A 27460-nucleotide genomic window follows, 5' to 3' on the forward strand; every position below is an offset into this window, starting at 1 on the left:
TTTGTGCCCTGGCGCTCGTGCTGTCTGAACAGGCTCTGGCTGGGAATGGGACTGTCTCTTAACTCTCACAAGAAGAAAAATCAGTTCCGGTCCACAGCACAACTTTCTTCGAGATGCGGAGTAAGATAACCCCAAGATACCCAGCACCGCGGTAGTGAAACCGCAAGATCTGTCCCGCGGACGAGTGCGGACTGATATTGAGACAGCTGAAAGACAGTGCGCCTGCGTACGCCCGGGCAGAGCGGCGAGGTTTAAGATGGGCGGGAATTAGCAATGTCACAGCCAGGGGGCGGGGCTTTAAACAGAGAAGAGCTCAGGCGAGAAGCGAAAGACACAGGTCTCCAGTAGCTCGCCGTGATCGTATAGTGGTTAGTACTCTGCGTTGTGGCCGCAGCAACCTCGGTTCGAATCCGAGTCACGGCATTGCGAAAAGCAGTGGCACGGCAAGGGGGCTGCATTTTAGCGTTCTCCTCCATTTTTTTTTTTATCTTCAGTTTGTGACAATTTTCTCGAAAATGGATCCCAATCCCCTTGTGACAGAAACGATATTTACGCCAGGTCTAGCTACACTGGATTTCGGAAGAATATAGGCTTCCGCTTACACTGGGCTACGCACGTTATCCGGCACAACCCAAACAAAGCACAGAACACTCAAGAGGCAAAGTGCTAAAATTAACATATGTACAAATTTCCATAGCAGCACCGGAAATGGGCTTCCGGTAATAGAAGTCTTCGCAGAACAAGTGACCTTGGAAGTAGCTCTTTACAGGCAGAAAGGGAATTTGTCAAGCAGCAAGCAGCCAGGATAATCTCGTGAGCTAAGGTCTTGAAATGGAACGAAGAGAATTCCTCTTTGCAGGTCTTCTCTTCATCTCATCCCCACGACGCTTACAGGCCCTGGTCGGAAAAGTAGTATTAAGCGCTTCTCAAGGACCTGTTGAAAGCAAGTAACTAAGAAATGGGAAACGACACTGAGGAAAGTCGAGGGGTGTTGGGAAGAGAGTTAGAAGAGTGAGATTCCATTCGGGTTTAGCAGGATCCTTCCGACTGCTCTGCAGTGGGGGAAGGGGGTAGTGATTAGAGCAGACGACACTGGAGAAAGACGGGTGGTCCCTCTGGATTCACTCATTAGAACCAGTGGCACGTTCTGTTTAGCAAAAAGGCACTGCCTACTGTGGACTCAGCCTGGTTCTAGGCGCCTTGCGGACGAGAGCTCCGATGTATCCAGAAGGAAAATCGGGCTCCCTCCCTGCTGCGCCCAGGGACACAACAGAGGATGGCACCGGATCCGGCGGAAACACAGGTGAGCGGACGAGTCAATGCCGTCGGGGGAGCAAGGGAAGCAAGGAAGGGGGTGCTGCAGATGAGGGGAACAGCAGGTTGAGATACATTCATGGAGTCCCTTCTAAGTAGCCAGTCCAATTCTGGGGGTGTCTTCCTTCAGAGGCAGCGTTCGGTCACTCGGGGAATCAACAAAGAGAAGCCCTCAGGAGCTCCCCTCTGCCGGTCTGCGGTGCTGGAAGGGTCTCGGGGGCACAGGAGACGGGATTCCTCCAAGGAAGGCGAGTTACACAGTTTGTGAACATTTTGAGTTCACGGCCAGTCCCGTCCCTGGATGCCCAAGTGGTACCCCCTAACTCCCACCTCCCTTACATGGAACCCACTCTTTCTTACTGCACCGTCACCATCTCGGGTAGCTAATGGACCCAAACTGGAGAGAACCGGAGCAACTGGCAAAAGAGCAATGCGCCTGCGCATTCTCAGACTCGGCCTTAGGCCTGAACCCGCCCCATAGGTGGACCCTTTGGTGACGTGCAGAATGGGAAGGCCTATAACTGTTGAAGAAGACAATCCGAAAGTTCGCCTGACAGGTCTCCGGTAGCTCGCCGTGATCGTATAGTGGTTAGTACTCTGCGTTGTGGCCGCAGCAACCTCGGTTCGAATCCGAGTCACGGCATTGTGGCAACAATGGCACGGCAAGGGACCTCTACTTTTAAATTCCTTTTCCCACCCTAGTCCACGACGCTTTATATAAATCATAACTCACTTTTTTGAAACGAAACGCTGCATCTCTCTACTTTGAAAACTGAGCCACCTCCGATCGCCACCTTCAATAATTCTCATTTAATCCTCTGAATGCAGCATTAGAGCAAACAAATTGTAACCCTTTCCCTCCTGAAAAAAATTGAAAATCAGTGTCAAAATAATTTTACACCAACAAAACAGCGACCCTGTGGCCTCGCGATTTCTTTCCTTTTCATACATTAAAAAAAAAAAAAAAGTCTTCATTTTCAAATGGAGAATACAAAGCACAAGCCCAGTGAAAACTGTCTCCCTCTCATTCTTCACCCGATCTAGCAATCGTCGTCAGTTTCCAATATATTTTTCTGTGGCAGTCTTTGTATAAATAAATATTTGTATATGTATGCGTGTTGAGTCCTAAGTCGCTCAGTCGTGTCCGACTCTTTGCGACTCTATGGACTGTAGCCCTCTGTTCACGGGATTCTCCAGACAAGAAAACTGAAATGAGCTGCCACGCCCTCCGCCAGTGGATCCTCCGGAGCCAGGGGTTGAAACCTTCTCGGGTTCTTTACCACTTAGGGTCATCTGATACATGTATGCACATATATTCCCGCTTGCTTCTTCCATAGTACAGGTGACATCTCTTCTTCCTCACCCCCAGAAATCAGACTAAACTTGAAGTCTTAGATTTGCGTTGGTAACCTATCTCCCACTACAGAAGAGTATACATACCCCAGGGGGAATCTCCACCCACCTGATCTAGTCTTTTTTCTCCCCAGGCACAGGCTCCTGGTTGGGGAGGGTGGAACTCTGGGTTGATAAGATAAGGGAAAAGCATTCATTACCTTGCCCCCCCCCCCCAAAAAAAAACGGTTGGATGGGAGCCTGGGCTCTGCTGGGAATTGGCCCTCTTTTGATTTTAGGTTGGAAGGTCAGAATTCATTTGGAGACCCTCTGAAGGCAGGAGGAGGAGGGGTTGGATGGCATCACCAACTGGATGGACATGAGTTTGAGCAAGCTCCAGGAGTTGGTGATGGACAAGGAAGACTGGCATGCTGCAGTCCATGGGGTCGCAGAGTCAGACACGACTGTGAGACTGAACTGAACTGGACTTCCATTTCTTCCTTATTGTCAGAATCCAACTTAAATCACAAACCACTCAAGTTAGAAAATTCAAGTTCAGTGAAGGTAGAACTGAATCCTACTATGTTTGTGTTCCAAGAATACAGCCTCCTCATAAATATTTGAACAGAGATATCTTATGGAGTCCATAAATGAGATAAGTGGCCCAGTTTGCTGTATGGCTGCATTTTAAGTTGTATTCTTGCAACACAGAACCATGTTATTTTTATACTAGAAAACATGACTCAAATGAAGCTCCATCTACATGCAGAATATCTAAGAACAGAATTCATATATTTGGGATATGTTTGTCTTCTCAAGGTTGTGGACAGAGATGAACGCAAGGCAAGGCTGGAGACCAAAGGCAAGGGCCAGGCTTAGAAAAAGACAAAACCAGAAGGAATGAGAGTTCAGAATGGGACTGGGCACTCAAAGGTAAGCAAATAGAAGTAAGGACATCCCACGCAGTACCCAGCAAGGGAAGTGAGCACTAAGGACTAGGCTTTGGGACATGTGCAAACTTAGCACATTAAGGGAGGAAGACAGGATTTGTCTTGAGAGAAAAGAGAACAGTGTCATTTCAAGAAAAGTTTGGGAGAAGAGGACTTTAAGCATAGAGGAGGTCAGCAGACAGGAGAAAGAGAAATGAGAAGTCACTGGTCTTAACACATAAAAGTCGTTGACTTTAAAAACCTTCTGTGAGAGCAAACGGATAACGTGTAACAAGAGTCAGAAAAAATATACACTCTTTGCCCCAATAACTCCACTTTTGGGAATCTTGCCAAAGGAAATTATCCTAAACTTGGAAAAGTTATCCACATAAAGATGTTTGTTACAGTTATTTAGAAGGGAGGATAATGGAAATAGCCTAAATGATCAACAAATAAAGTGATAAACTAAAGTATGTTCATTTGATGAGATATTAAATAGCCATTTTTAAAGTACAAAGTCAACTTTTAACTGCCATCTCCAACTAAAGGGAGTAAGACCCCTTTAAAGAAATTGATTAAAAGTACAAGAACTGCAGACCGGTAAGTACAAGTTGTGTCTGGAATATCTTATGTGAGAAAGCAAGTAAGTGTTTAAAGACTGGCAAGACCAAGTCAACAGAATCCAGAAGCTTCTTGAAAGGGCTCTTACTGGCCCAATTTAGGACAGTTTTGAGCATTAAAAAAATGATGGTAATGGATTATACATATTAAATTAAAAAAAATTTTTTTTGAGACCACAGGGATTGGGTGGAGGGGTTGGGGGAGGAGAAACTCTCTCTTTACAGAAGAATGCCGGATAATAAATGCAGAATGACAGAATTAGAGTCACCTTTTGCAATCCCCAGTGTAATAACAAATGTAAGCATAGATCATCAATGGAAGCTAAGACCGCTGGGTAAAACATGTTGGGAGCTAATAGTCTTAGGTTATCACACCACAACTTACTCTAAACTGTGAAATGGAGAGATCTGATGGACTCCAGTTTAACCAAGTGATCAAGCCTAGCATCGCCAATAAAGGACAATGAGCACTATTGACTGGCCTGCCAGTGTAACACACTGGAAAGTCCACATCATCTCAAATGTAGTGGTCTTTTTTTTTAAAAATGTCAAGCCTGAATCTAATCATGAGGAAACTATGGAAAAATCCAAAATGTGAAACATTCTACATGACAACTGCCCTGGACATTTCAAAATGAGCAATGTCATGAAAAACAAACTAGCAAGAAAAAAAATGGGAAATATTTCAAGATTTTAAAGAGAGTAAAGAAGTAAACAGTGCAACAGGGGAACCTTGGTAAATCCTGAATCTGGACGGAAAAAATCCCAAATGTATATATGTATGTATGTGTTGGAGAAGGCAATGGCACCCCACTCCAGTACTCTTGCCTGGAAAATCCCATGGGCAGAGGAGCCTGGTAGGCCGCAGTCCATGGGGTCGATAAGAGTCTGACACGACTGAGCGACTTCACTTTCACTTTTCACTCTCATGCATTGGAGAAGGAAATGGCAACCCACTCCAGTGTTCTTGCCTGGAGAATCCCAGGGACGGGGGAGCCTGGTGGGCTGCTGTCTATGGGTTCGAACAGAGTCGGACACGACTGAAGCGACTTAGCAGCATGTATGTGCACAGTCGATCAATCAAGTCTGACTCTTTGTGATCCTATAGACTGTAGCCTGCCAGGCTCTTCTGTCCATGGGAATCTCCAGGCAAGAGTACTGGAGTGCTTGCCCTATCCTCGTCCAGAGGATCTTCCTGACCCAGGGATCAAACCCACATCTCTGCATCTCCTGCAATGACAGACTGATTCTTTACCAATGAGCCACCTGGGAAACCCAAGTAAATGACATTTGGCAGGGAGGGATGGAAAAAAATTAATATGGACTGTATAACAGACAATGCTATTAATGATAATGGTTTGTGGCCCCATAGAAGAATTCCTTATTCTTAGGGAACGGCTGCTAAAGTATTTAGAGCTGAAGCATCATGACAACTGAAACTTGCATCAAATCGTTAAGGGGGGGAAAAGGCTGAAGGGATAGAACAAATGTGGCAAAATGTTAAAAAGTGGTGAATCTAGGTGAAGGGTATACAGATTTCCCCTGTACTTTCTTACTTGTACTTACTTGAATTATTCTGTAAGTTTGAAATTTAAAAAAACAAAAACCTGGAAGAAAATAAAGCTTTCATAATAAAAATGGGGAAATTATGCAATGTTCAGTGAAAAAAATAAGGATACAAAATTGTGTATACCACAATTATAGCTATATAAAAATAACAAGAGAAATGATGTTTATTCATTTCAACATTTGTTAAGCTCACTGAGTGATGAGAACACCCAGATCACCTTCAGAATCCTGAGTCTATGGTGCAATGCTTAACATGCTTAAGTACAAGACTTTGGATCTGGCAAACTCCACCCAAGTCTTGAGAGCCTCACCTCTGTATCCTTGGTTCCTAGCAAGCTATCTGGCCCCATGAGGTGCTCAACAATGCCTGATTCTGAAAGCGCATTAACAAAAGTTTAAGACAAAAGTAAGTTCACGGTGTACATAAAGTATTAGAGCTCTCTAATTATCATTTAAACTATCCTTATGATATCCTCCCCCAACCTCATGTGATTTTACTTCCTAATCTTCCTCACTATGAATTCACCCCTTCTTAATGGTATGCTGGTTCACTAAACCCACGCTGACCTCTTAGCTTGGAATGACCATTTGCTCCGTTGCTTCATCTACCCACACCCTACCCAGTTCAGGTCTACCCCCTGTGTGAAGCCTGACAACTTTTGTGCAGACCTTATTTGATTCCATTCCTCTGTGCTGTCAGAAGCTTAGCTCCATATTTCTTAAACATAGGTGGCTTCATTTGACACCTACCATTGTAAGCACTTTACAGTTTTAAAAGCCTGTTCCATCATTTCCATCATTCCATGTCCATGATTTCCCTTAATGCTCACAGGACAGTCATCATGCCCTTTGCAGATATAAGGAAGGTAAGAATCAGTGGCAAGAGGAGAGTCTTGCTTTTGATCCTGAGATGTGTCTCGAGCCCACAATTACTGTTAAACACCTGGTGATTGAGGAGACCCTCCAATATGAATCTACTGGATCATTCTTCTAGAATTTATTATCTTTATAATAAATAAAGATATTTATTTATATCTTTGCTTTGTTAGTCAATTTTAAGCAAATATCTATTTATTAGGTTGCACAGAGTCTTAGTTGCAGAATCTTCAGTCTTCATTGTGGCATGTAGGATCTTTCAGCTGCAGCATATGGAATCTTTAATTGTTCCGTGTGGAATCTGGGATCTAGTCCTGACCAGGGATGGAACCCAGACCCCCTGCTTTGGGAGCACAGAGTCTTAGCCCCTGGACCACCTGGGAAGTCCATTAGTCATATTTGAAGCTGCATATTTTTATGATGTACATGATATTTTCTCTATTATACCTCATGAAACCATATACAATATCAGACACTTCAATTATCTCCTACAGTCCTGCCCCTCAAAGAGTGGTGGGAGGACCAGCTGCACTTGTATCACTTGGAAGCCTGTTAGAATTCCACCGAAATTCCATCCCAGCTAGACCTACAGAAACTTCAGTTTAACAAATTCCCCAGGAGATTTGTGTTCATTTTATAGTTTGAGAAGCACCGTCCTGTAACACCAACTAGAATATGCACAAAGCAGAAACTCAGCAAATATTTTGAGACGTGGGGCCCTGGGAATCCTAGGAGATTCTCAGTTTTGCCATCACATCTTACTCTACTCCAGTTTTGAGCTTCCTTCCTTTTGGGACCTCAGGTGGCTCTTTGCTCCCTCACAAAGCAGATATGAGCCTAAGAGAGAGGGAGACATTGAGGGAGACATTGAGGTGGTGTCAGAGGGATGGATGCTGATGAAGTGCAGCTGCTGTCTTTCCAACAGTCAAAACCAAGTGTTGGAGTCGGGCCTCAGGGCTACAATATTTCTGGGGAGAAATTGGCTTTATTTCTAAGACAAAAATGCCTATCGCTTGAGCATCTGAGCCTCTGGGGATTAAGGGGTTTGTGATAGACAACACTGTAACTGTTTCTAGACTTGGTTTATTGACTTGTCTGTTCCTATTCTGTCACTAATCTGACGGACAAGGAAACCCGGGACATGAAAGAATTTCTGCGTGTTTGCGCTCTCTGGCATCAGGGCCGGGTCGACCTGCTCAGAATGGGTGAGCTCAGGGGTGGGAGGCGTTTGTGCAAGGGCTGTTTGCCTGTGAGGAGGGCGTGTGTGGAAGCCACTCGGGAGAAGTGGGTGCCTCTAGGGAGCTGATTGTCTGTGATGTGAGATGTCCGCCTGGAGTGGGTTAGAGTATGTGCAGTGAGAGCGGTTGGATGGGAGGAGGTAGGTGGGGCTCCCATAGCAGCACGCCGAAACCCGGTCCTACCGAGCAGCCCCCATCTCGGCCTCCCCTCTGCCTGCCCCCAACCCCAGTTTTTCCTCCTAGGATATTTCCCAGTTAGGAGTGGCCTTGGGGAGGGGCAGAAGGAGCCGGAGAGCCAGGAATCCAGGAGTCTAAGGACTCCCCTCTCGGGGTCGCGCTAGGTGGGAGGTGGCGGCAGGGAACAGACGTGGGCAGGTGAGCCCCTGCAGGGACAGGCGTGGCGACACGTGGAGGATTTATCCTCAGTCCAAATTCAGGAGTCGGATGCCCTGCCCTGGGGTCGCCACTTCGCGTCTTCGGCGAGCACACAGGCTGGAAGCCCGTCCCCCTCCTCTCCGTGGGGCGGGGAGTGGGGGGAGGTAGACCCCTTTAGGTAGCGGAACCCCGCCTCTCCCTTGTTACCGACGAGCCCCGCCCCCTCTCGCCGCCCGGCGGAGCTCCGCCCCCTCCCCGCCCCCCGCCCGGCCACCACTCTCCCCTAGCTCAGTCTGGCCGGCCCTATGTTACTGAGCGGAGCTCCTCCGGCCGGCTCCGGCCCGGGCCCGCGGGCGCAGGGGAGCGCGGGGGGCGGCCCGGCAGGATCACGCCGCGGCGCCGGGGGTGCAGGAGCCGGCCCAGGAGGGGGCGGCAGCGGCGGAGTGGCCAAGTGGCTCCGGGAGCATCTGGGCTTCCGCGGGGGGGGCAGCGGCGGAGGTGGGGGCAAGCCGGCGCCCCCCGAGCCGGACTACCGCCCCCCTGCACCTTCCCCGGCCGCGCCCCCCGCACCTCCCCCGGACATTTTGGCTGCCTACCGGCTGCAGAGGGAGCGTGACTTCGAAGACCCCTACTCCGGGGGGCCGTCCGGCACCGCTACCCTAGCCACCCCTGCCGCCCCCGGCCCCACTCCGCCCCCGCGCCACGGCTCGCCCCCCCACCGCCTTATTCGGGTCGAGACCCCTGGCCCCCCAGCTCCTCCGCCTGAGGAACGAATCTCTGGACACCCCGCCAGCAGCGACAGGGTGAGTGCCACGCCGGGCAGGGGGCGGCCAGAAGGAGAGGTGGTCGGAGGTCTGAGGCTTACGAGAGGGACAAAGGTGGCCTGACCGGGGCCGGGCCCCTTGGTGTCACGGTTCCTGGCGGACACGATCTTAGTCTCTGACCCCGGGGCTCGAAGGCTTCATCCACCTTTGTTCAGATTCTCGACCTACTAATTTAGGACGTGCGCCCCAAACTCTGCCTCTTTCCCTTATTATCGCCCCGGAACTAGTGACCCTCCCCCTCCCAGGTTCTGCTCTCCTCATCGCAGCCCCCGGAGCCTAATCAGGGAGCCTTTTTCTAACGGGATTTGAGCCCCGCTTTTCCCCAGTTTATGGCCTTTCAACTCTCCGGGAGCAGCAGCTCACTGCCCTTTGATCTCTGACCCCTCCCCCCCAGGGCAGAGTGAGCACAAAGCTCCTTCCCACCTCCTGTTAGCATCTTTGCAGGTGCTCAAGCGCCAGAAAGGAGGGGAAGACTGGTTTTCTCCCGGACACGGCAAAAGCTGGCTTTTGCCTTAACCCATGGTGCTGGAGATGGGTGGACTGTTGAGCAGGGTAGACTTGTTCTTAGCAAGCCAGAACCAGCAGTATGCATCTCTTCAGCAAGGATGCCGACCACTGAGGTACAGGCAGGGCCACTCCTGCTCTCCTTCCCTATCTCCTCAGGTATGGGGACAGTCGGGCTTTCCTGGTGGCTCAGTGGTAAAGAATCCATCTGCTAATGCAGGAGACTCAGGTTTGATCCCTGGGTCAGGAACATCCCCTGGAGAAGGAAATGGCAACGCACTCCAGTATTCTTGCCTAGGAAATCCCATGGACAGAGGAGCCTGGCAGGCTGCAGTCCATGGGGTCATAATCAGACACGACTTAGCAACTAAACAACAACGTGGGGACAGTCAGTGCTCAGAACCTGTTGCCCAGAAGGGACTAAGCAACTGAGCCCACTCCTTCTCTCTTCTTGGCCTCCTCCTCCAGGTGTCCATTCTAAGGATGGTTAGAGCTTTTCATGGATCTTCAGGCTTAGGGTTCTCACCATTCTCGAGAACATCCATTGTGGCTCAAAGCCCCAGGTAGAGAAACCACCCCCTGCCCAACCCCAGTGTGGCCTGAGAGCTGAAAGCCATCCTCAGGCCCCTGTGGCCCTAAATTCTAGGAAGGTGACTCTGTGGGTGGCCCTGGCTCTGTTGTCCCTCTTCACTGACCTCTGGGAGCTTGCTCCGGGGCTTACTCCCCTCTCCTCAGCAGAGAACACTGTTTTCTTTGATTGGAAAGCAAAGTTGCTGTCTGAATCCATTGGCTCCAGTATTGAGGTTTTCAGCTGAACGTGTGATGCTGTTCTGCCCAATTTCCTGGGTAAGAGAGATGTGTCGGGGTCAGAGAAAAGCCTCAGGAATGTGAGTTATTTTTCCCTGAGTTCCTACCATGGGGCACGGCTGCCCATCCTGCCCATTCTGCAGACCCTTCGCCTGCAGAAGGCGGCTGGCCTGTCCCCACGTGTCCTTAGGCTCCTCTTCTTCCTAATTTTCCCTGTTGATGATGGTGGTGGTGGCAGTGGCTTTGTTCTTACTATTGACCAGTTAGTCTCCTCCTCCCTGACCATTGCCTATGGGCATGTGGGCCTGGAATGTCCCTGGCCCTCCTCCTCTCTGCATCCTCTTGGAAAGGCATAACAGGCTGCCCACCAAGCCATGGACTCCTCCGGGACAAGGACCATGTCTTCATATTATGTCTCACAAGCACCTAACACAGAATTTGGCATGAAGAGGGGTGGTGCATAAATAAGTCCTGAGTTGTGACTGTCCATTGCCATAGTGACCTGAGGGTGAGCATTTCCCCTAACTAAAGCTGCCCATGTCCATATTCTCACAGAGACCCCAAGGAAGGGGCTGTGCCCACACAACCATGTGGAAACCCACAGCCTCTTCTCACCGAGGGCATCCATCCTTCTCCTAGTCGGCTCTGTGATCTGTGGGCTGCTCAGACCTTGTGGGCTAAGCAGTGTCTGACTCCTTTGTCAGCTGTGGGGACAGAAATGAAATGGAGCACTCAGTGGTTTAGTGGGTGTGTGAGAAAGATCCAGGAAGCTGTCTGAGCTGGCCCCAGGGCAGGGATGCTGACCTGGGGCTGCCCCCACCCCCTGCCCCACCATTCCGAGAGAGCAGCTCCACCCCCTCAGAACAGTTTGGATCTTCTTAGGAAGAGCCCAGACTGCACACCTGAGCCCCTTACCCTAAACCCAGGTGTCGGCCCATGCCTGCAGAGCCTGCACAGAGTTGTGGCTTCTAGATAGTGAGCCAGCCTGGTCCCCTGAGCCCCTGCTCAGCCAGTATTTCTGTTCTGTGTGGCTGCTTTCTCCTTAGTCTCCGTTGCCCCCGCTCTTAGCCCTGCAGGTCCCCTTGGCTTGTTGCTTTTGGGTTACTTCCTGAGGCGCGACGGAGCTGGGCCCCAGGTTTTACTTTGGGTTGGCTCATTTCTTTCCTGCAGCCCAGCAGCTGGTACTGGGTGGGTCAGAACCCTCTGAGAGGCTGGATCATGAAATTTGATGCAATGGGTGGAAATGCTTCTGTGATGAGCCAGAGAGATTGAAGGGGAATGAGCCCAGTGGATGTGGGTCAGGAGAGAATAGGCCTTCAGACAGGACCCTGAGAGGCCTGGGGGCTCAAGACCATTAGCCTTCTCCCCATGCAGGGCTCTGGCTGCTGGCCCACCCTGAGACCCATGGCTGCAGTTGGCAGGGGTGCATGGGTGGCCATCTGGGCAGGCCTGGCAGGGCAGGTGTGGGAGCAGCAGGAGCCGCGCCCTGCACCAGGCAGGCGGGGCCTTGCCATCTGGCTGCAGGAAGGCTCCCTCTTGGTGCTGGGCCCTGTCTGGCCATCAGGCTGTGCTCTGGCAGAGGGACTAGAGAGCTGTGCCTTCCCTTGCTTTGCTCCCTTTTCTCAGACCTTCAACAGGAAAAACCTGATCTAATTAGCAAAGGGGGCTGGGGTTGGGAGAGGGGCCCTGACTGGATGAAGCTTTGAGTTGCCTCTGACCATCTGCGCAATGTGTCCTTTGCCTCCATCATGCCAAGATACGTGTGAGAGAGACGGACAGAGATAGAGAATGAGTGAGAGTGAGAGCAAAGAGAGAGAAGTGGTGTGAGTAATAAGACAGGCACCTTGTATGAACTGAAACTAAGGTTCTTGTCCCTAGCTCACAGATGGGCCTCTAAGGTTCACGAACCTCCAGAAATAGTGCGCAGATATTTGGGTGAGCGAGCATTTTTCTGCGAAAAGGCTCACAGCTCTTGGATTCTTATTGGTGTTCACAGGGCCCAAAATATTAAGAACTTTGAAAAACAGATGCTATACCTCAGATGATTTTCATGTGGACTTGGATCCTCCAGTCCCAATTTGGAAATGAGTGAACAGATAGGCAGGAGGAAGGAAGTGAAGGATGCATTCCTGGTGCCAGAAGATGAACAAGCTATGCCTGCCCTGGGGTTAGGGGGGCAGGTAGGGGCCCTCCCTTAGCCAGTGTTTATGGAGTGTTTGAGTATCATTAAATGACACTGGCCCAGGCACCGCCTGGGAGGCTGAGGTCTTGCCTTTTTGGGGTTTGTCTGCTTTAATTTTCCTTCTTATGACTTGCACAGAATCTGGAGGTCTGATCTGTTTATCTTACACCTGTCCTCATGTCCCCAGTGACGGAGGAAAAGAGAAGGGTCTGGGTCAAGGGACCTCTGTGGACTGGTTAGACCTCTGAACCCTTTGTGGCCCGGGCTGGTCATCTGTGCTGCTGTTGGTTCCCCTGCCAAGGCCCGCGGTGACTGTGGGATGGTGTGGCAGGCCTGTCCACTCTCTTCACTACCGCCTTCTCACGCTGTGACACTCCCTCCTCTGGAAGACACCTGTGGCTTGTTGGCCAGTGACCCAGTGACATTGCAGCCCTGGTGCTTTTCCTTTGGGAGCCAGGAACAGGCAGGAGCCTGTGACCAGAATGGGAGCAGCTGGCTAGGGTCGGGGCTTGGAGGGGTACCTGGAGCCAACACCAGCTACCCTGGAGAACCAGTGTGGTATGATAGGAGAGCGGAGAAGGGGCCCAGACCCTGCATACAGTGAGCCTGTCATGCTTCCAGAGCCTGGGGCCCAGTGGTGTAGCTTCATAGCACCTCAAGGTGCTTCTTCTCTCTTTCAGAGCTTGTTTTGTGTGTGTGTCACTGTGAGCTCCTGAAGGATCCTGAAATTTGTTCTTTTCATATCTAACAATGTAATCATGGATGTTTACTGAGCCTCTACCTCGTATCTAGCATTGTTTGAAGCAGCTCGCGTATATTAGACAGTTGATCCTCACAACAACCCTATAAGGACAAGTCTGGTCTGTTATTATTCCAGCATTACAAATAGGGAGACCAGGAATGTTGAGTCACGCTTACTTGGTTTCACAGCTAGTTAGGAAAGCTGAAGTTCCCACTGGGGCAGCCTGATTCCAGACTGACTGCCAGCATCGTGGGACCTTTGCACCTGCCTCGAGGACCCCTGCAGAGAGAGGATGTGTCACTAAGCAGTTGCTAATGAACAAGGGGAAGGAGACTCTTAAAGAAGGAATGAGGATTGCATTCTATGCTGAGTTCACAATTTCCTGAATGCTGAAGGCCAGCACTTGCCCCTGAATCCCAAAGTGGCCCTCAGACAGACCTTTCAAGAGTCTTACAAAGGTTGGTAACAAGGGTTAGTTAGTACACGTCTGTGATGTTTGAATGTTTTACAGGCATGGCATTGCTTTGTGGTTAGAAAAGGATAATAACAAATTTGCTTCATGTGAGGGCATTTCCCTGGCAGATAATATTAGGAAGGACATTCCGGTAAGTGGGAACAGAAAGTGCAAAAAGTTTGATCTTGAGGAAGGTAAATATCAGTAGTACACCATTTCCAAAACTGACAGATTTTCAGTGGTAAAAGGATTTCATGGTTAAAATAGTTTGGAGAAATGCTGAATTAGACAAAATTAGTTTATTCTTTTGACTGTAGGACTTCTCATTGCCTTTAACATGCTATGGTGTATTTTATATCTACAAGTAGAGGAGGGAAGATGCTACATTTCCCAATTCTTCTGGAAAATCTATGGCAAGGCACTAAGACCTGGGTCTCTGACTTTCTTGTCTCCACTGCTGCAAACTGTGCACCCTGGACAAGCCTGGACTGTGGGGCCCCAATGCCTGTATACAAGAGATTATCATCAGTGCTAAGACTGATGGAGCACTGACTCCATGCCAGCCTCTGAGCCAAAGACTTTTGTATTCATTGTCCTCTACCCAATCCTGTGAGACAGATACTAATACCAACCCCATTCCACAGATGAAAAGACCAGAAGCTTCCAGACATTAAATGTAAATGAAAGAAATAGAGGAAAGGGACAGTGGTAGAGTTTGGAGACCTTACAGAGCCCAAATCCTGTGACATGTGTCCCCCTTGGGCCTTAAGAACCCCGTGGATTGGCTCAGGAACTCCTAGCAGGGTCCAGCTGCAGAGTGGGAGGGTGGAACCACATGGTGGGCCTGCCAGCTCCCTCAGGAGAGGCCTGGGCAGGAAGGAAAGGCAGAGCCAGACAGCTACTTTGGGAGGGACACTGCCCAACTGAACAGGTGCAAGAGCAGGGTCTTGGAGCCACCCTGCCAGATGGCAGGAGGGGAAGGAGACCTGGTTGGCAGGGGGCCCTCTGGGGAGCAGCTACTCACCTATTAGTTTGGAAATATTTCAGCATTTCAGGAGCGTTCCAACTACCAGAGGGTTTGCCTAAATATCAGCCCCGTGTTTTAGGTGCCTTCCCTGTCTGTTCCTTCCTTCTGCCCTTGAGCCAAAAGCTTTGATCCCCATCAAATACCCATTCTCCTGACTGGCTGCTCCCACAGCCCCTACTGGTCAGTCAGTTAGGATGAATGGGGGACTGAGACTTGGTGTCTCTCCAGAAGATGGAGTCTGGGAAGCAAGAGGCCTTTTGAGCATCCAGAATGCGCACTGAGCAGCTACTGTGTACCAGGCCGATACCATATACTACAGTAAGCACATCAGAGTCGAGTAGAGGGCCCATAAAGTAAGTCGTGGTGGAGCAAAGGTGTCAGAAGCCGGCAGAGGCAGCTTCCCCACACCTGAATGGTTTGCCTTCTCACGTGACCTGGAAGCCACTGCGAAAGCAGGTCTGGTCTCTGATGGGGGTCCCCCATGTCCAGGCAGGTGCTTGTCCTGCCAACCTCCCAGCAGGCGTCTCTGCTCCTGTTCCTGATCCCTGTCCTGTGGGTGGCTTTTCTGGGCACCCCCGCCTAAGGTGAGGGCCGGGGCTTCCTGGAGCAGGTGTAGAGCCAGGAATGGAACAGAGGAGCCATTGAGCTGCCCACAAAGCTGCCACCTGAGTGCCCGTGGGCCCTGCCGGCTGGTGCTGTGGAGGCCCACGCCAGCCTGGGAGGGGTCACAGCACCTGGCTCTGGTGGGAAGGGCCGGCCTGCAACTCTGACTGAGCTTGGAAAGCCAGGGCATGGGGTGCTCCGTGGAGTTGGGGAGGAAGGGCCTGGGGCTTGGGCCAGGTGCTTCTGCTCCCAGAGCAGCTTCTGGGGACTCATACCTTCTGTCTGACTCCTCACCCAGATTCATGCTTCCTCTTCTGAATGAACAAGGAAAAGTGCTTCCTTTGTCCTTTCTTCCTTCCTGTTTATATGTACTGATTCAACACAGAATTACTGAGCACTTTAGGCATTGGGAATTTAGCAGTAAACATGATTCCTGCCCTCAGGAAGTTCACAGTCAGCAAGAAGACAGATAAGAAGACAAGTATATACTACACAATGTGATGGTAGCCCAGCACAGAGCCCCTAACCAGACCTGGGGGGAGACTGACTGGAAGGCTTTCTAAAGAGAAATAAGCTGATCCAGGTAATTGGAAAGCCTTAGAGATAAAAAAGAGATTATAGAGCTTTCAGGTAATGAAGTGACCGGAAACTTCAGGGAGGGAGAGAGAACATTTTTCTAGTGCCTGCTGTGGACCAGGTGCTTATTAGAGCTGGAGAGACAAAAATGACAAAGAGCTCAGGTTACAGGAAGAGCTGGTGGAGGTGATAGGATGATCTGAGATGTGGCCTTAGGGGCATGCAGAGATACAGTAGAGATAAAGGAGCTGGCGGTCTTGATTGGAACGAGGTGAAACAAGTGGGAGCTGAAGAACTGAAGGATGAGAGTTCTGCTAGGAGCTGTTGGTATGCATGTCAAAGACCCCTGGAGGGGCCTGTAGAGTGCTGCTGCTGCTGCTGCTAAGTCACTTGGAACCTGCAAAAAGGGGTATCTGAGATGGGAAGTTTTCTTTCTTCATTCCGCCTTGCTAGGGGTCTCAGATCCTATTACCCAGGCCAGGGTGGTCATCCCCACAGCCTCCCTGCCCAGCTGACTCCCAGAGTTCTGATCTGGACCAGAAAGAAAGTCTAGAAAAATGGGGGAGAGGCAGGAGCAGCCCTCCCCTAGGCCACAGGCCTCACAGCTACCTCTTGTCAATGCCCAGCATCCTGGTGTGCAGTGATCTCCCAGGGCTGTTGGCACGGGGCGGACTGGGCTCTGTGTCTGCCTCAGCGGGTCCCCCCCCACCCAGCCTGTGCCCAGCTTGGAGAAAGGCTCTATTGTCCTCAATGAGTCCCGCCCCAGAACCTTAAGCTCTTCCGAAGGGTGTGTGGTTTGCCGTTCACTCTGCCTTGACTGGAAGCAGGAACAGAGGGGTGGCCATGAGCCACTTGTGTGAGAGAAGGGGCAGCCTGAGTATGGAGGGCCAAGGCCAGGGCTGTCCTGTCCCTTCCCTCCAAGAGCCCAGAGGGGTTCCGCAGAGCCCAAATCCTGGTTTTCTCAGGGCTGTCCTAAGGTGGTCTCTCTCCCAGGATAGCCAAGATGCCGTGGTAGCAGGTTGGCAGCATGATTTTGCACAAAGGGCACAGGTTCCAATCCTGGTTCCTCTGCTTACCTGGAACAGACTTGGGTATGTTGTTCCCTACCTGTCCTGAGCCTCTATTTCCTAAAAATGGGGATAATAATTCCCATATGGCATTTTGAAGGGCTGTGAGGATAAACCAGTGAACTGTGACATAAAGTCAGTGCTCAGCCCTTCCTTCCTCCATGGTCAGCAAATATCTTCAGCATCTGGGAGTGCAATGGTAGACATGAACCAAGCTAATCGCCTCATTGCCTGCTGTTCCCTGCTTATTCTTAGGACACTCCCAACACCTTTATAAGCAGGTTTCTGAATTAATTCCTTCTGTTAGGCCATCTTGCCTAGTGGATGGCCCAGAGGCACACAATTAAGAGAAAAGGAAGATGGCCCATTCTGTGGGCAGCCTGGTGGGGGACCCCACAAAGGAAGAGCCAGAGCTTTTCCCCATCCAAGCTCCTGGGCAGCCAGGACTCTTGTTCCCATGGACAGAGCAACCGGGGAGAAGCAGAGCTGTCTCTCAGATGGCTGAAGCCTGCTCCCCTCACTCTCTTCCCACAGTTAGCAATTCTAGAAGACTATGCGGACCCTTTTGATGTTCAGGAGACTGGCGAAGGCCCAATAGGTGCTGCAGGAGCCCCAGAGAAGGTTCCTGAAAATGACGGCTACATGGAACCCTATGAGGCACAAAAGATGATGGCTGGTAAGTGATGGAGTCGGGGGTGGGAGCAGGGTGGGGGACACTCCCTGAGGCCTGAGTATTTGAAGAACAGGCTCTGGGACCCACAAGTCTAAGGACTGATTCCTTGGTCCCGAGAAAATAGGGAGAAAGCCTTTGCTGGGTCCTTGGGGAGGGTGGTGGCCATTGCCTTCAAGATAGTCATTTTGGAGGAGCTGGGACTTATGGAGCCTAAGACCTAAGGTACTGGAGAAGGCCATACAACCAAAGGTCAGACAGTAGAAACATTTGGGATAGTCAGGAAGGGCAGGCTAGTGGGCTGGGCTGGGGGTCACTGATCCCAAGCAGAGAATCACTAGCTATAGGGAAGGTGATGGGGTCGAAACGATGGGATGTTGAAGTAAACACCTTTGTGGCGACTGGAAACACATAACTAGAAATGCAGATGCAGTGCACAGAAGTGGGTATGTAGTTCAGGGAGTGAGGGCAGGGAGAAATGAATAAGACCTGGCCCTGGGGAACAGAGGTCAAGAAAGCATACAGGAAAAGGGACCAACAGGGGAGGATGTGGTGAATCAGTGTAAGCCAAGGCCCCAGGGAAGGATGAAAGGAAGGTTTGTTCAGGGGCAAATAATCTTAGTGCTAGGCATAAGGCTAAGCCTAGCTAAGAGCTAAGAGGGGCAGTAAAGGATCGCAAAGGCTCGAATGAGGCATTTGGACTTGCTCCAAAGTGGGGAGGGGAGCCATTCTGTATTCTTAAACAAGAAAGAAACAGGATGAATATGGCATTTTAAGAGGATTACTGAGGCTTTGGTGTACAGAACAGGCTAGAAGAACTGGGCATCAGGAAGATGAGTTATTAGGCTATTGTGGAAATTGTTGAGGCTTTAAGAGACCGATAATTAACACTTCTTTCTTCCCCTCTGGGCTTGGAAATAACTGAGAAATAGGATTAAGGAAACAGACAGATGGAGATAGCAATGTCAGCTTTATTACTGATAAAGTTGATTGGAGAACATTACTTAGCTATGTCACTACAATGGGCTTCTTAATACTTCACCACAGAATTAAACTTGCCCACTCAGGCTTGGGCAACACAGGGCAGCTGTAGGCCCCTGTACGGGGGCAGGAGGAGAAAGAACCAGAATGTTCTCTCTCTGCAAGTAGACAGATGTGGGAAAGAAAGGAAGCATCCACTGTCCGATCAGATAAGCTGCTCTCCCTCCCTGGGTGAGGTGGGTGAAGGGGCAGAGAGAAGCAGGGAGTGTTATTCCATGGAGACCATGAAACATGAGCCTGTAGAATGGAGGTTCACCCTAGCAGTACTCTAGACGAGGAGACCTGGCCCTGTGGAATGGAAGTCAAGATAAAGTGTCAGAGGGAAAGGGGTCGTAGAGAGTTGAGAGCGGGGAGTCAGCAGGTGGCACTGAACATGTGGGATTCAGAGAAAGAAGAGGGGCCAGGACCAAGGAGAGCAGTGTAATCGCCAGCAGTGGAGAAAATGAGAGGGTGGCTACTGTATTTAGATCAGAGGGGTGTGGATACCTGGGAGGTCTAGGAGTGCCCTGGAATTGTATGAGAAAATTTGCACATTTTTCTGGGGGAATAGCTCCATAATTTTTATCAAAATTTCATTGGGCTCAATGATCCCTAAAAGAGGATCACAGAAAAGACTAGAACTTTGGAAGAAAGCAGTGAGTTTGAAACACCAAAGGGAAATATCTTTATGGCAGTTGGAAACATACAGATGCAAAGGGTGCCATGAGACTGAAGAGTGAGGGCAGGGAGAAATGAAGAAGGCTTGGCTGTACGAGAACAGAGACCAAGAGAGGGATCCAGGGAAAGAGACTGAATGGGGGTGATCAGAGAGGCAGACAGTCCATGAAATTGACTCATCCAAGGGGACAGTTTCAAGGAGGAGGAGGTCAGCAGTGCCTGAACAACAAAGAAGGATTTTCTGACTGTGAGATGACAAAACTTGGGGCTCAAAGAAATAAGTGGATCTGGGTAGCAAGGAGGAAATGGACTCTGCCTCAGTTTCTGAAATGAGTAAGCCTCAGCAACCCACCCCTTGCTGGCCATCACAAGATCTCTTTTCAGTCTTTCCCTTTGGTGCTTCTCTGCCCCTGCCTCCGTGGGGTCCCATGCTGTTGGAACCCCAGGGGTGTTTTGAGGGGCCTCTAGTCTCCCTGCAGAGTCAGCAGCCTCCCCTCTGAAGTCTTATAGCTGGAGGGTGCTGCCTGCCAGGGGAGCTAAGCCAGGCAGCCAGGACCACTCACACCTCCCCTCCTGCCTTGCCCTGGCAGAGATCCGGGGCTCCAAGGAGACAGCAGCTCAGCCCCTGCCTCTGTATGACACACCCTATGAGCCAGAGGAGGAGGGGGCCACCCCAGAGGGTGAGGGGGCCCCCTGGCCCCGGGAGTCCCGCCTGCCAGAGGATGATGAGAGGCCCCCCGAGGAGTATGACCAGCCCTGGGAGTGGAAGAAGGAGCGGATTTCCAAAGCCTTTGCAGGTGAGTCCTGGGTAGAGAGGGCAGTTCTGCTGGGGCCTCGGAGCAGCTTTCCAGGCTCAGGGGAATGGGAGGACTGGGCCCTGGGGACAGAGGTGATGAGTTGGGCACTGTGAACACGAACTGTGTGCAGCGTCAGGGGATGACTTCCTGCATCACCACCTCTCAGGCCCCCATCTTTTAGGAGGCAGGGTAGACTTAAAAGTAAAGAAATTCCAAACAAAATGCTCAAATGTGTGGCCTGTGTTAAAGACTTATATTTAACAAAACAAAGCACAGAGGGTGTGCGTGGGTGATGCAAGAGCCTGGATCCTTGATTCAGTGAGAACATCAAGGACTTAGTGCCGTTAGACCTCATTCCTGCTCCTGTGTCCTCCTCAACCCTCCCTGGGCAAGGGGCTCATCCTGGAGCTGGACTCGGCTCTCCGTTCTGTCCCCCCAACCCTGGCAGTCAGACTGAGAAACCACAGCTTTCTCATTTGTTTCCTGTAAAGCATGCACCGTTGAGGATGGGCCATTTATCTCCAGGAGTCTCCTTGGAGAATCAATACTGTTTGGATTGCTTAATGGGAAAATCTATGCTCGTCATTAGGAAACCTCGTTAGCAGTCCTGCAGCCGCCAGTGGCATGGCTCTGCTAATTGTCAAGGCTCAGGATTGAGAGTGTGGGGGGTAAATTTCAATAAAATATCTGCCCCTGTGTCTGAGCTTTCCTGACACCCTGCGGCCAGACTGTCTGGGTCTTGCTACCCATGAGTTCCCAGGCTTCAGGTGAAAGGGAGAAGAGAGGCAAGGTGGGAGGTGCCAGGAGGCTGTGGGGGCGCCTGGGTATGGTGCTGGGTGGTGTGGACAGCCCTTTGTCCCACTTTTCCTCCCTGCCCAGTCCCTTTGGGCCCTGGAGGCTCGAGAGACATCAAAAGGGACCTGTGGGGCTGGCAGAGCAAGGCCCTGTGTTCTGCTGTTTGTCACTGGAGCCTCCCACTGGATCGGTCAGTGCGGCTCCACCCAGTCCCCTAAGAGTCCTCTTCCCCCAGAAGCCGCCCCTGCCTCTGCTCCTTTTCCTTTCCAGGCTGTCCTATATCCTGGCTCTGGTTTCGGTGTCTCAATCTCTGCCTCTCTCTGTCTCTGTCTCTGTCTGTCTCTCTTCTCCCGGCTGCTCCTGGCTCCAGTTGACATTAAGGTCATCAAAGACCTACCTTGGCCTCCGCCCGTGGGACAGCTGGACAGCAGCCCCTCCCTGCCCACCGGGGACAGGGACATCTCCGGTCCAGCCTCCCCCGTCCCCGAGCCCAGCCAGGAGGATGGCAGCGGTGGGTCCCGTGGGGGCTTCTGGAGAGGGCCATCCCGTAGGCCCCGTGGGATTGGGTGGGAGGAGCTGAGAGGTGGGGTGGAGTTCAGAGAGCCCAGGAGGAATGCCTCTGGCCCTGGAGGGAGAGGAAAGGGACAAAGGCCTCGGTCCTCCCTCCCCAAAGCACAAGGGAGGTGCCTCCTGAGAGAGGCCCCTTCCAGATACCTTTCCCACCAAGCCAGGTAAATCCACTCTTCTAAATTCACCTTTTGGGGCAGAGCTCTGCCTGACCGGATCCTTCAGCAGCACAAATAACCCTGAGGCTAGGTGATACTAGCACAGGAAGGACCTGACTCCTTAAAGGAGAGATCTGATTTTGCCTGGTGACTGGAGGGCTTGAAAGTGGTACTCAGAAAAAGAGCCCAAATGGGGAGAGAGAAGACACTGAACCCTTCATCTATGTTCAGTTTTATGCACAATGGGCAGCCAGGGGTGGGCTTGCGGCTGTGCATACACACACAGGCATGAGCACTTGTTTGTATATTTGCGCCTGTGTGTGAGTGGGCATCATGTAAATACAGGCTGAGGGGGGGGTCTCTGTCACCTGTGCATGCTGGCTTTACCCGTGTGGGCCACTGGCTTCAGCCCTCCCTGGGCAGGCTGCCCAGGGTCTTGGAAGGGCTCTGGGGTCTGGGAGGGCACCGCTGCCTCTGCTGGGCTTCTGTCGGGGGGGCAGGGGGGTGGGGGTGGGGGAGCCTATGGGCAGCGACCTTGGGGGCGGGGGCAGGCTGGCGGCTTTGGGCTTTGGGCAGGGATGGCCTGTCAGGATGGCACCAAGGGAAATCAGATAATTGTTCTCGGATCGATAAGTCATTTCTACAGAATGGCTTGGCAGGGTGATTTGGAGAACGGTAATGAACTCTGAGGAGGAGAAAGAAACAATATTATCAGCGCTGAAGCCACCCTGAGGGGGAGGGGAGAGGGAAGGCAGTCATCTCCTCCAGAGGGAGAGGCTTAAGTGGTTTCTCATGTCATTTCTCTCCCCTCTCTTGCCACAGAATGGGGACCAAAAGGCCCTGTGTGCACAGGAGAGCTGAGCCCCGCCCCCACCAAGGAAAGGACAGATACTGTCCCTAGAGCTAGTCAGGCTTATAAGCAGGCCCCACCCTTGCAGAACTTTCCTTTGTTCCCTTTTGGGTGGAAATGGGGATGGAGCCCTGGCTAGGCTATAGGGGTCTACCTCTAGGGTCCTCAGAGTCTGTGACTGGTATGTTCCCCACAGCCCAGTTTGAAGGATCTGAGAAGAGCTGCCTGTCACCTGGCCGGGAGGAGAAGGGGCGCCTCCCTCCCCGACTCTCTGCAGGGAACCCCAAGTCAGCCAAGCCCCTAAGCATGGAGCCCAGCAGCCCCCTGGGGGAGTGGACAGACCCAGCACTGCCTCTGGAAAACCAGGTGTGAGTGTCTGTGTCCAGTTGGGGACCCTCCCCTCCCTTCCCGGCACTGACTTGCCTGCTGGGAACACTCAGAATGGGTGGGCCTGGACAGCCAGGGACCTAGCAGAGATGCCCCCCTTTTTTCTCTTGTCCTCAGCTGGTATCACGGGGCCATCAGCCGAACAGATGCCGAGAACCTGCTCCGGCTGTGCAAAGAGGCCAGCTATCTGGTGCGCAACAGTGAGACCAGCAAGAACGACTTCTCCCTGTCCCTCAAGTGAGTGGGGCCTGCTGGCTGGGGGCTCTAGACAAGATGAGCCTGTCAGGATGAGTCCAAGGGGAATCAGTGTGAGGACTACCAGCAGGACAGGAGGAGTCTCCAGTTTCTCTCCCAGGCTGGAGAGAACGTCATCCCCTGTGAACACGTGCTGACTCTGGGCCAAGCCCGGACACCTGAGGCTTGACTGAGGCTTGACTTGCTCTCGAGGAGCTTGGAGTCCTTTGGGGAAAACAGTTAAGGTATTGAATCCAGCTTAGAAGTGTTCTGTCCCTTTCTAGCTCTGTGACCTGGAGCCCCTTAACCTCTGTGGGCCTCAGGGGCAATAACGTATCTGCCTTATAGGGAAGGATTAAATGAAATAAGCACTTAGCATAGTGCTGAATGCTTAATAAATTATCAGTGTCATCATTATTAATGAAAGTCCAAGATGTTCTAGAAGTACAGGGGAAGAGATAGGAACTTTGCCTGTGGAACTCAACATGGTGAGATGGAGGCTGGGTCCTGGGAAGAAAGTGGAGTGTTGGACACAGAGCTGTTCTTGTTCACTCTGAGGAGGTGGGCAGAAGGTCTGGGGATGGCGGCTGACAACTGAGCTTTAAAGGGTCCTGAAAGAGGCAGAGGAGTCAGGGCACCTCCTCCTCCTCAGCCTTCCACTCTGGGCACAGATATTTTACATAGACCAGCATCTGCCTCCCAGGTTCTACTGGCAGGGTGGCTAGTCTCCTTGGCGCCCAGGAGTTCTGTCTAATAGAACCCCACATGGCAGCCTGTCACAGCGCTGTCCATTCACATCTCCATCGTTACTGGGCCACCTATACCACTTCCTACCATATTTCCTAGGGGGCATTAGAGTACAGGTATATCGCACTTCAAACATCCAATATATGGAAATTTGGGAGTGTTAAACACACACATTTGAGGATAATTATTCAACTTCACTAAAACATAATGGGAAAAAAATGCCAAACTAAAGTCAGATAACCTGAATTTCATTCTTAGATTTTAGTAAAACTACCTGTGTGACCTTAGGCAAATCACTTAACCTCTCTGGACTTTTTGCATTTGCAAAATATGTCCAATGGCTATCTCTTAGGGTTCTTCCAGCTTTTATGCTCAGGGGGCCTGCAAGTTATGAAAACAAAGGAACATTCAGGAAAAGTTTTATTTGTCAAAAATTTGATCTACATCACTTCAGAAATGTGTATTGCTTTAAAAATCATAGTCATGATTCCTAGAGCATCTACTAGGTGCCAAGCAGCATATAACACCATCTCCAAACCAACTGCCACCTGCAAGATCAATCTCTTTTTATAGAAAAAGAAACCAGATTCAAAGAGGTACGTGATTTGCTCAAGGCCAACAGCAAATTAAGTGCCCAAAGCGGGCTCTGAACCCCACTCAGGCTGACTCCACGAACCTCACTGTTCCATTACACAGTTCCACCCCCGTCAAGGCTGGTATGGTCCAAAGCAAGGGGAGACAACGGGGTCTGGCTCCCAAACAGAGCAGAGTCTGGGCCCTCCCTTATCCAGAGGAGGGAAGGAGAGGGGGCGGCCTGGACACTGCTCCAGCCCAGGCTCATCTGGGCCTGCCAGCATCTGTCTGCCAGAGTCTTGTTTGCATATAAATGGCTTCTCTGAAATACAATTATAGTTTCTCTTGTCTCTGTAATGGAAGGGCTTTCACTGGTAATTAAACAGCTTCCTCCAAAAGCCTGCCAGCCCTCACGCTGTGGGCCAGCAAGTCCCACCCTGGTTCCCAGAGGGTCAGGCAAAGGCTCTGCTGTGTCCTAATGGATGCTTGGGACTTTGTCCCAGGAGGTCAGTTAACCACACGGAGGCTGAGCTCTCAGCTGCCAACTCAGTTCTTTGACCACTTGTTGCTCTTTTTGGCCAGACCTGTCCCTCAAGGAGAAGATATAAGGACAGTTTTCAGGAGAGGTAATCCCCCCAAGTGCACTGTGGGGAGGGGGCTGTCCCCTAACGGTGAGAGCACAGGGCCCACGCTGCTGCCCACAGCCATGGGCTGGGCTTTGGGCACAGGAAGGACAGGGGAGGGTGACTACTCACTGCTTCCCCTCTCCATTGCCCCAGGGGCTGTAACTTTTCTTAGGCCCTTTGCTCTATTCTCTGGGGCCTGCATGCTCACTGTCAATTCAGCCTTATCTCAGACCTGCAGATGAAAGATGGCCCCACACCCTGACACAAACCCAGGCTTGAGGGCACTCCACCCTAAGCGGGAAGGGAAGGATGGATTTAAGGGCCTGTCTTTTTCTTCCCATCCCTTTCCTCTTTAGTTTCCCCATTGTCCGTGCTTTCTCACTGTAGGCCTAGTGCAATGCGTCCAGGCAGAGCCTTCTTTGTACGTAGATGGGAAACAAGTGGTTTGCCAGCCTCAACTCAAGGGTGGGGCCTCACAAAGAGCAGCCCCCTTGCCAGCCCTGCCTCTCACCAGCTTCTGAGCCCTGCCCGTGTCCCCTCCAAGGGCTCAGACCAGCAGAAGCAAGTCCTCGGGCTTCAGGGTTCTTCAAGGATTGTTTCTCTGTTGCTTGTGTGTGCGTTTTAGAGCTGGGGCCTGGCTGAGCAGGCTGGTGGTAGTTTGAACAGACGTTCTTGCTGGGAGCTGGCCAGAGCTCAGCAGCATGGTCTTCGTCTTGTGGGCAGGGCTGGGCACTAATGCTGATTTCCTGGATTGTGGTGGGGAGATGGGAGAGGCAGTGGAGCATGTCCTCTCTGAGGGAGGGAATGGAGAGGCAGCCTAGTGATGATGTCATCCCAGGCAGAAGAGCTGGATAGATGAGGGGGGGTTGGGAGATTGGCCCAAGGCCCAGTTAGCAGGAGGGTGAAGGGATGTCTTCAGGACCAGGCAGTTGGGTGTTCCCAGATTTGGAGGGATGTCCAAAGCAGCTCACCCCCTCACCAAATCATTGCACGAGAGAATCCCAACCAAGATTCACTTGGTTGTCGCATCTGGCCACCCACTGCCCTGCCAAGGGTGTCTGTTCATGAATCACCAGGATCTCCCCCTACACAGGTGTTCTCCCCCACAGCTCAAGGAGGGGGAGGATAAACTGGCCCTAGCTGGGGGCGGGGATGGGAGAGACTGGATCCCAGGGTTGGGGGGTGGTGCTGATAGCTTGTTTCCACCTGCACACACCCTGTACACTCACCACACACACATTCTTGGCACACCCAGTGCCCTCACCACAAAGCCAATGCCTGCTGCCGCCTACTCACAAAATCCCCTCCATCTCCTCGCTGCTTTCTGGACTGCCCTCCACCTCAGCGGCCTTGAAAGAACCACTGCCAGGGTTGGGGTTGGGGGAGCACGGGTGGGACGGGTGGGTACAGGGACTGGAGAGGGCCCTGGCTCAACAGGGTCTCTCCTCCTCTTCCCAGGAGCAGTCAGGGTTTCATGCACATGAAGCTGTCCCGGACCAAGGAACACAAGTACGTGCTGGGCCAGAACAGCCCGCCCTTCAGCAGCGTCCCTGAAATCGTGCACCACTACGCCAGCCGCAAGCTGCCCATCAAGGGCGCGGAGCACATGTCCCTGCTCTACCCCGTGGCCATCCGGACTCTGTAGGGGTGAGGCCCGGGCCTTGTGACAGATCTGGACCCAGCCCTGAGCGACCTCTCCAACCTTTCTTCCCCTCTTCCAGGAATCAGTGGAAGCTGTGATATTCCTTAATTTATTCTTAAGGGGAAGGGCTACAGGGACCTTGGAGTTAGAGGTGGTCGGGAGCTGAGGATTGAAGACTCCCTGGGGAGAAAGAATAGCCCCTGGAGGAAGGAGACGTCAGAATCACTGGTCTTCCGAGGGGTTTAAGATCGATAGCTCCAGCCCCTTTCTTCCCCTCGGGCAGAGGTGGCGATCCCTTTCCCCGCCATCCTGGGTGGAAAGGTGAATGCCGGATGGAGCTGGACGCGGGCCAACGGGGCACCCTGGCCATCTCTCCGCCTCCACTCCCAAACCACCAGCGGGGGTTCACCCAGAGTCTGCTGCAGGGCTTCGGGTAGGCCGACCCCTGGGATGGAGACGGCATTGCGGGTGGGGAAAGAGGGGAAGGGCTCGGCCGCCGGGAACTTGTGCAGGCCCCGGGCCGCCCCGGCTCTGGGCCAGAGGCAATAAATAAACTCCGTCCTGCCAGGCACAGCCGCGTCCGCGCCTCCAGCGCCGCCGCCGCCCCCCCGGGCCGACAGGGGAGGGAGCGGAGCGAGCACAGATTCTGTTTATAATCAGCTCTGGAGCAGCAGGCA

General features: G+C 51.8%; 1 protein-coding gene, 1 long non-coding RNA gene and 2 other non-coding genes across 11 annotated transcripts; 3 read left to right on the forward strand and 1 right to left on the reverse strand.

The window, feature by feature from the left end:
- On the reverse strand, positions 1–2872 carry LOC133254718 (uncharacterized). The gene is made up of 2 exons (XR_009738751.1): positions 1675–2872; positions 1–897 (listed from the first exon to the last, which is right to left on the reverse strand). It is a non-coding gene; the product is annotated as an uncharacterized LOC133254718 (long non-coding RNA).
- TRNAH-GUG (transfer RNA histidin (anticodon GUG)) lies at positions 352–423 on the forward strand. The gene has a single exon. It is a non-coding gene; the product is annotated as a tRNA-His (tRNA).
- Positions 891–27191, forward strand: SHF (Src homology 2 domain containing F). Of its 8 annotated transcripts, XM_061428894.1 has the most exons (8): positions 8535–9056; positions 17574–17715; positions 19998–20204; positions 21370–21510; positions 22771–22942; positions 23079–23198; positions 25098–25141; positions 26600–26718. In XM_061428894.1, exons 1-8 carry the CDS (start codon positions 8559–8561, stop codon positions 26623–26625), a joined length of 1350 nt encoding a protein of 449 aa, XP_061284878.1. In that variant the 5' UTR covers positions 8535–8558; the 3' UTR covers positions 26626–26718. The 8 variants fall into 8 exon arrangements, 7 of the variants coding, with proteins under 7 accessions (XP_061284880.1, XP_061284878.1, XP_061284882.1 ...); XM_061428896.1 differs by lacking the exons at positions 8535–9056; positions 25098–25141 and adding an exon at positions 891–1303 and having other exon boundaries at positions 26600–27191; XR_009738750.1 differs by lacking the exon at positions 21370–21510 and having other exon boundaries at positions 8537–9056; positions 22771–22940; positions 26600–26615.
- On the forward strand, positions 1886–1957 carry TRNAH-GUG (transfer RNA histidin (anticodon GUG)). Its single transcript has one exon. It is a non-coding gene; the product is annotated as a tRNA-His (tRNA).
- Positions 27192–27460: the final 269 nt, after the last annotated feature.

This window comes from Bos javanicus, chromosome 10, assembly GCF_032452875.1.
Source record: "Bos javanicus breed banteng chromosome 10, ARS-OSU_banteng_1.0, whole genome shotgun sequence".
NCBI classification, from domain to species: domain Eukaryota; kingdom Metazoa; phylum Chordata; class Mammalia; order Artiodactyla; family Bovidae; genus Bos; species Bos javanicus.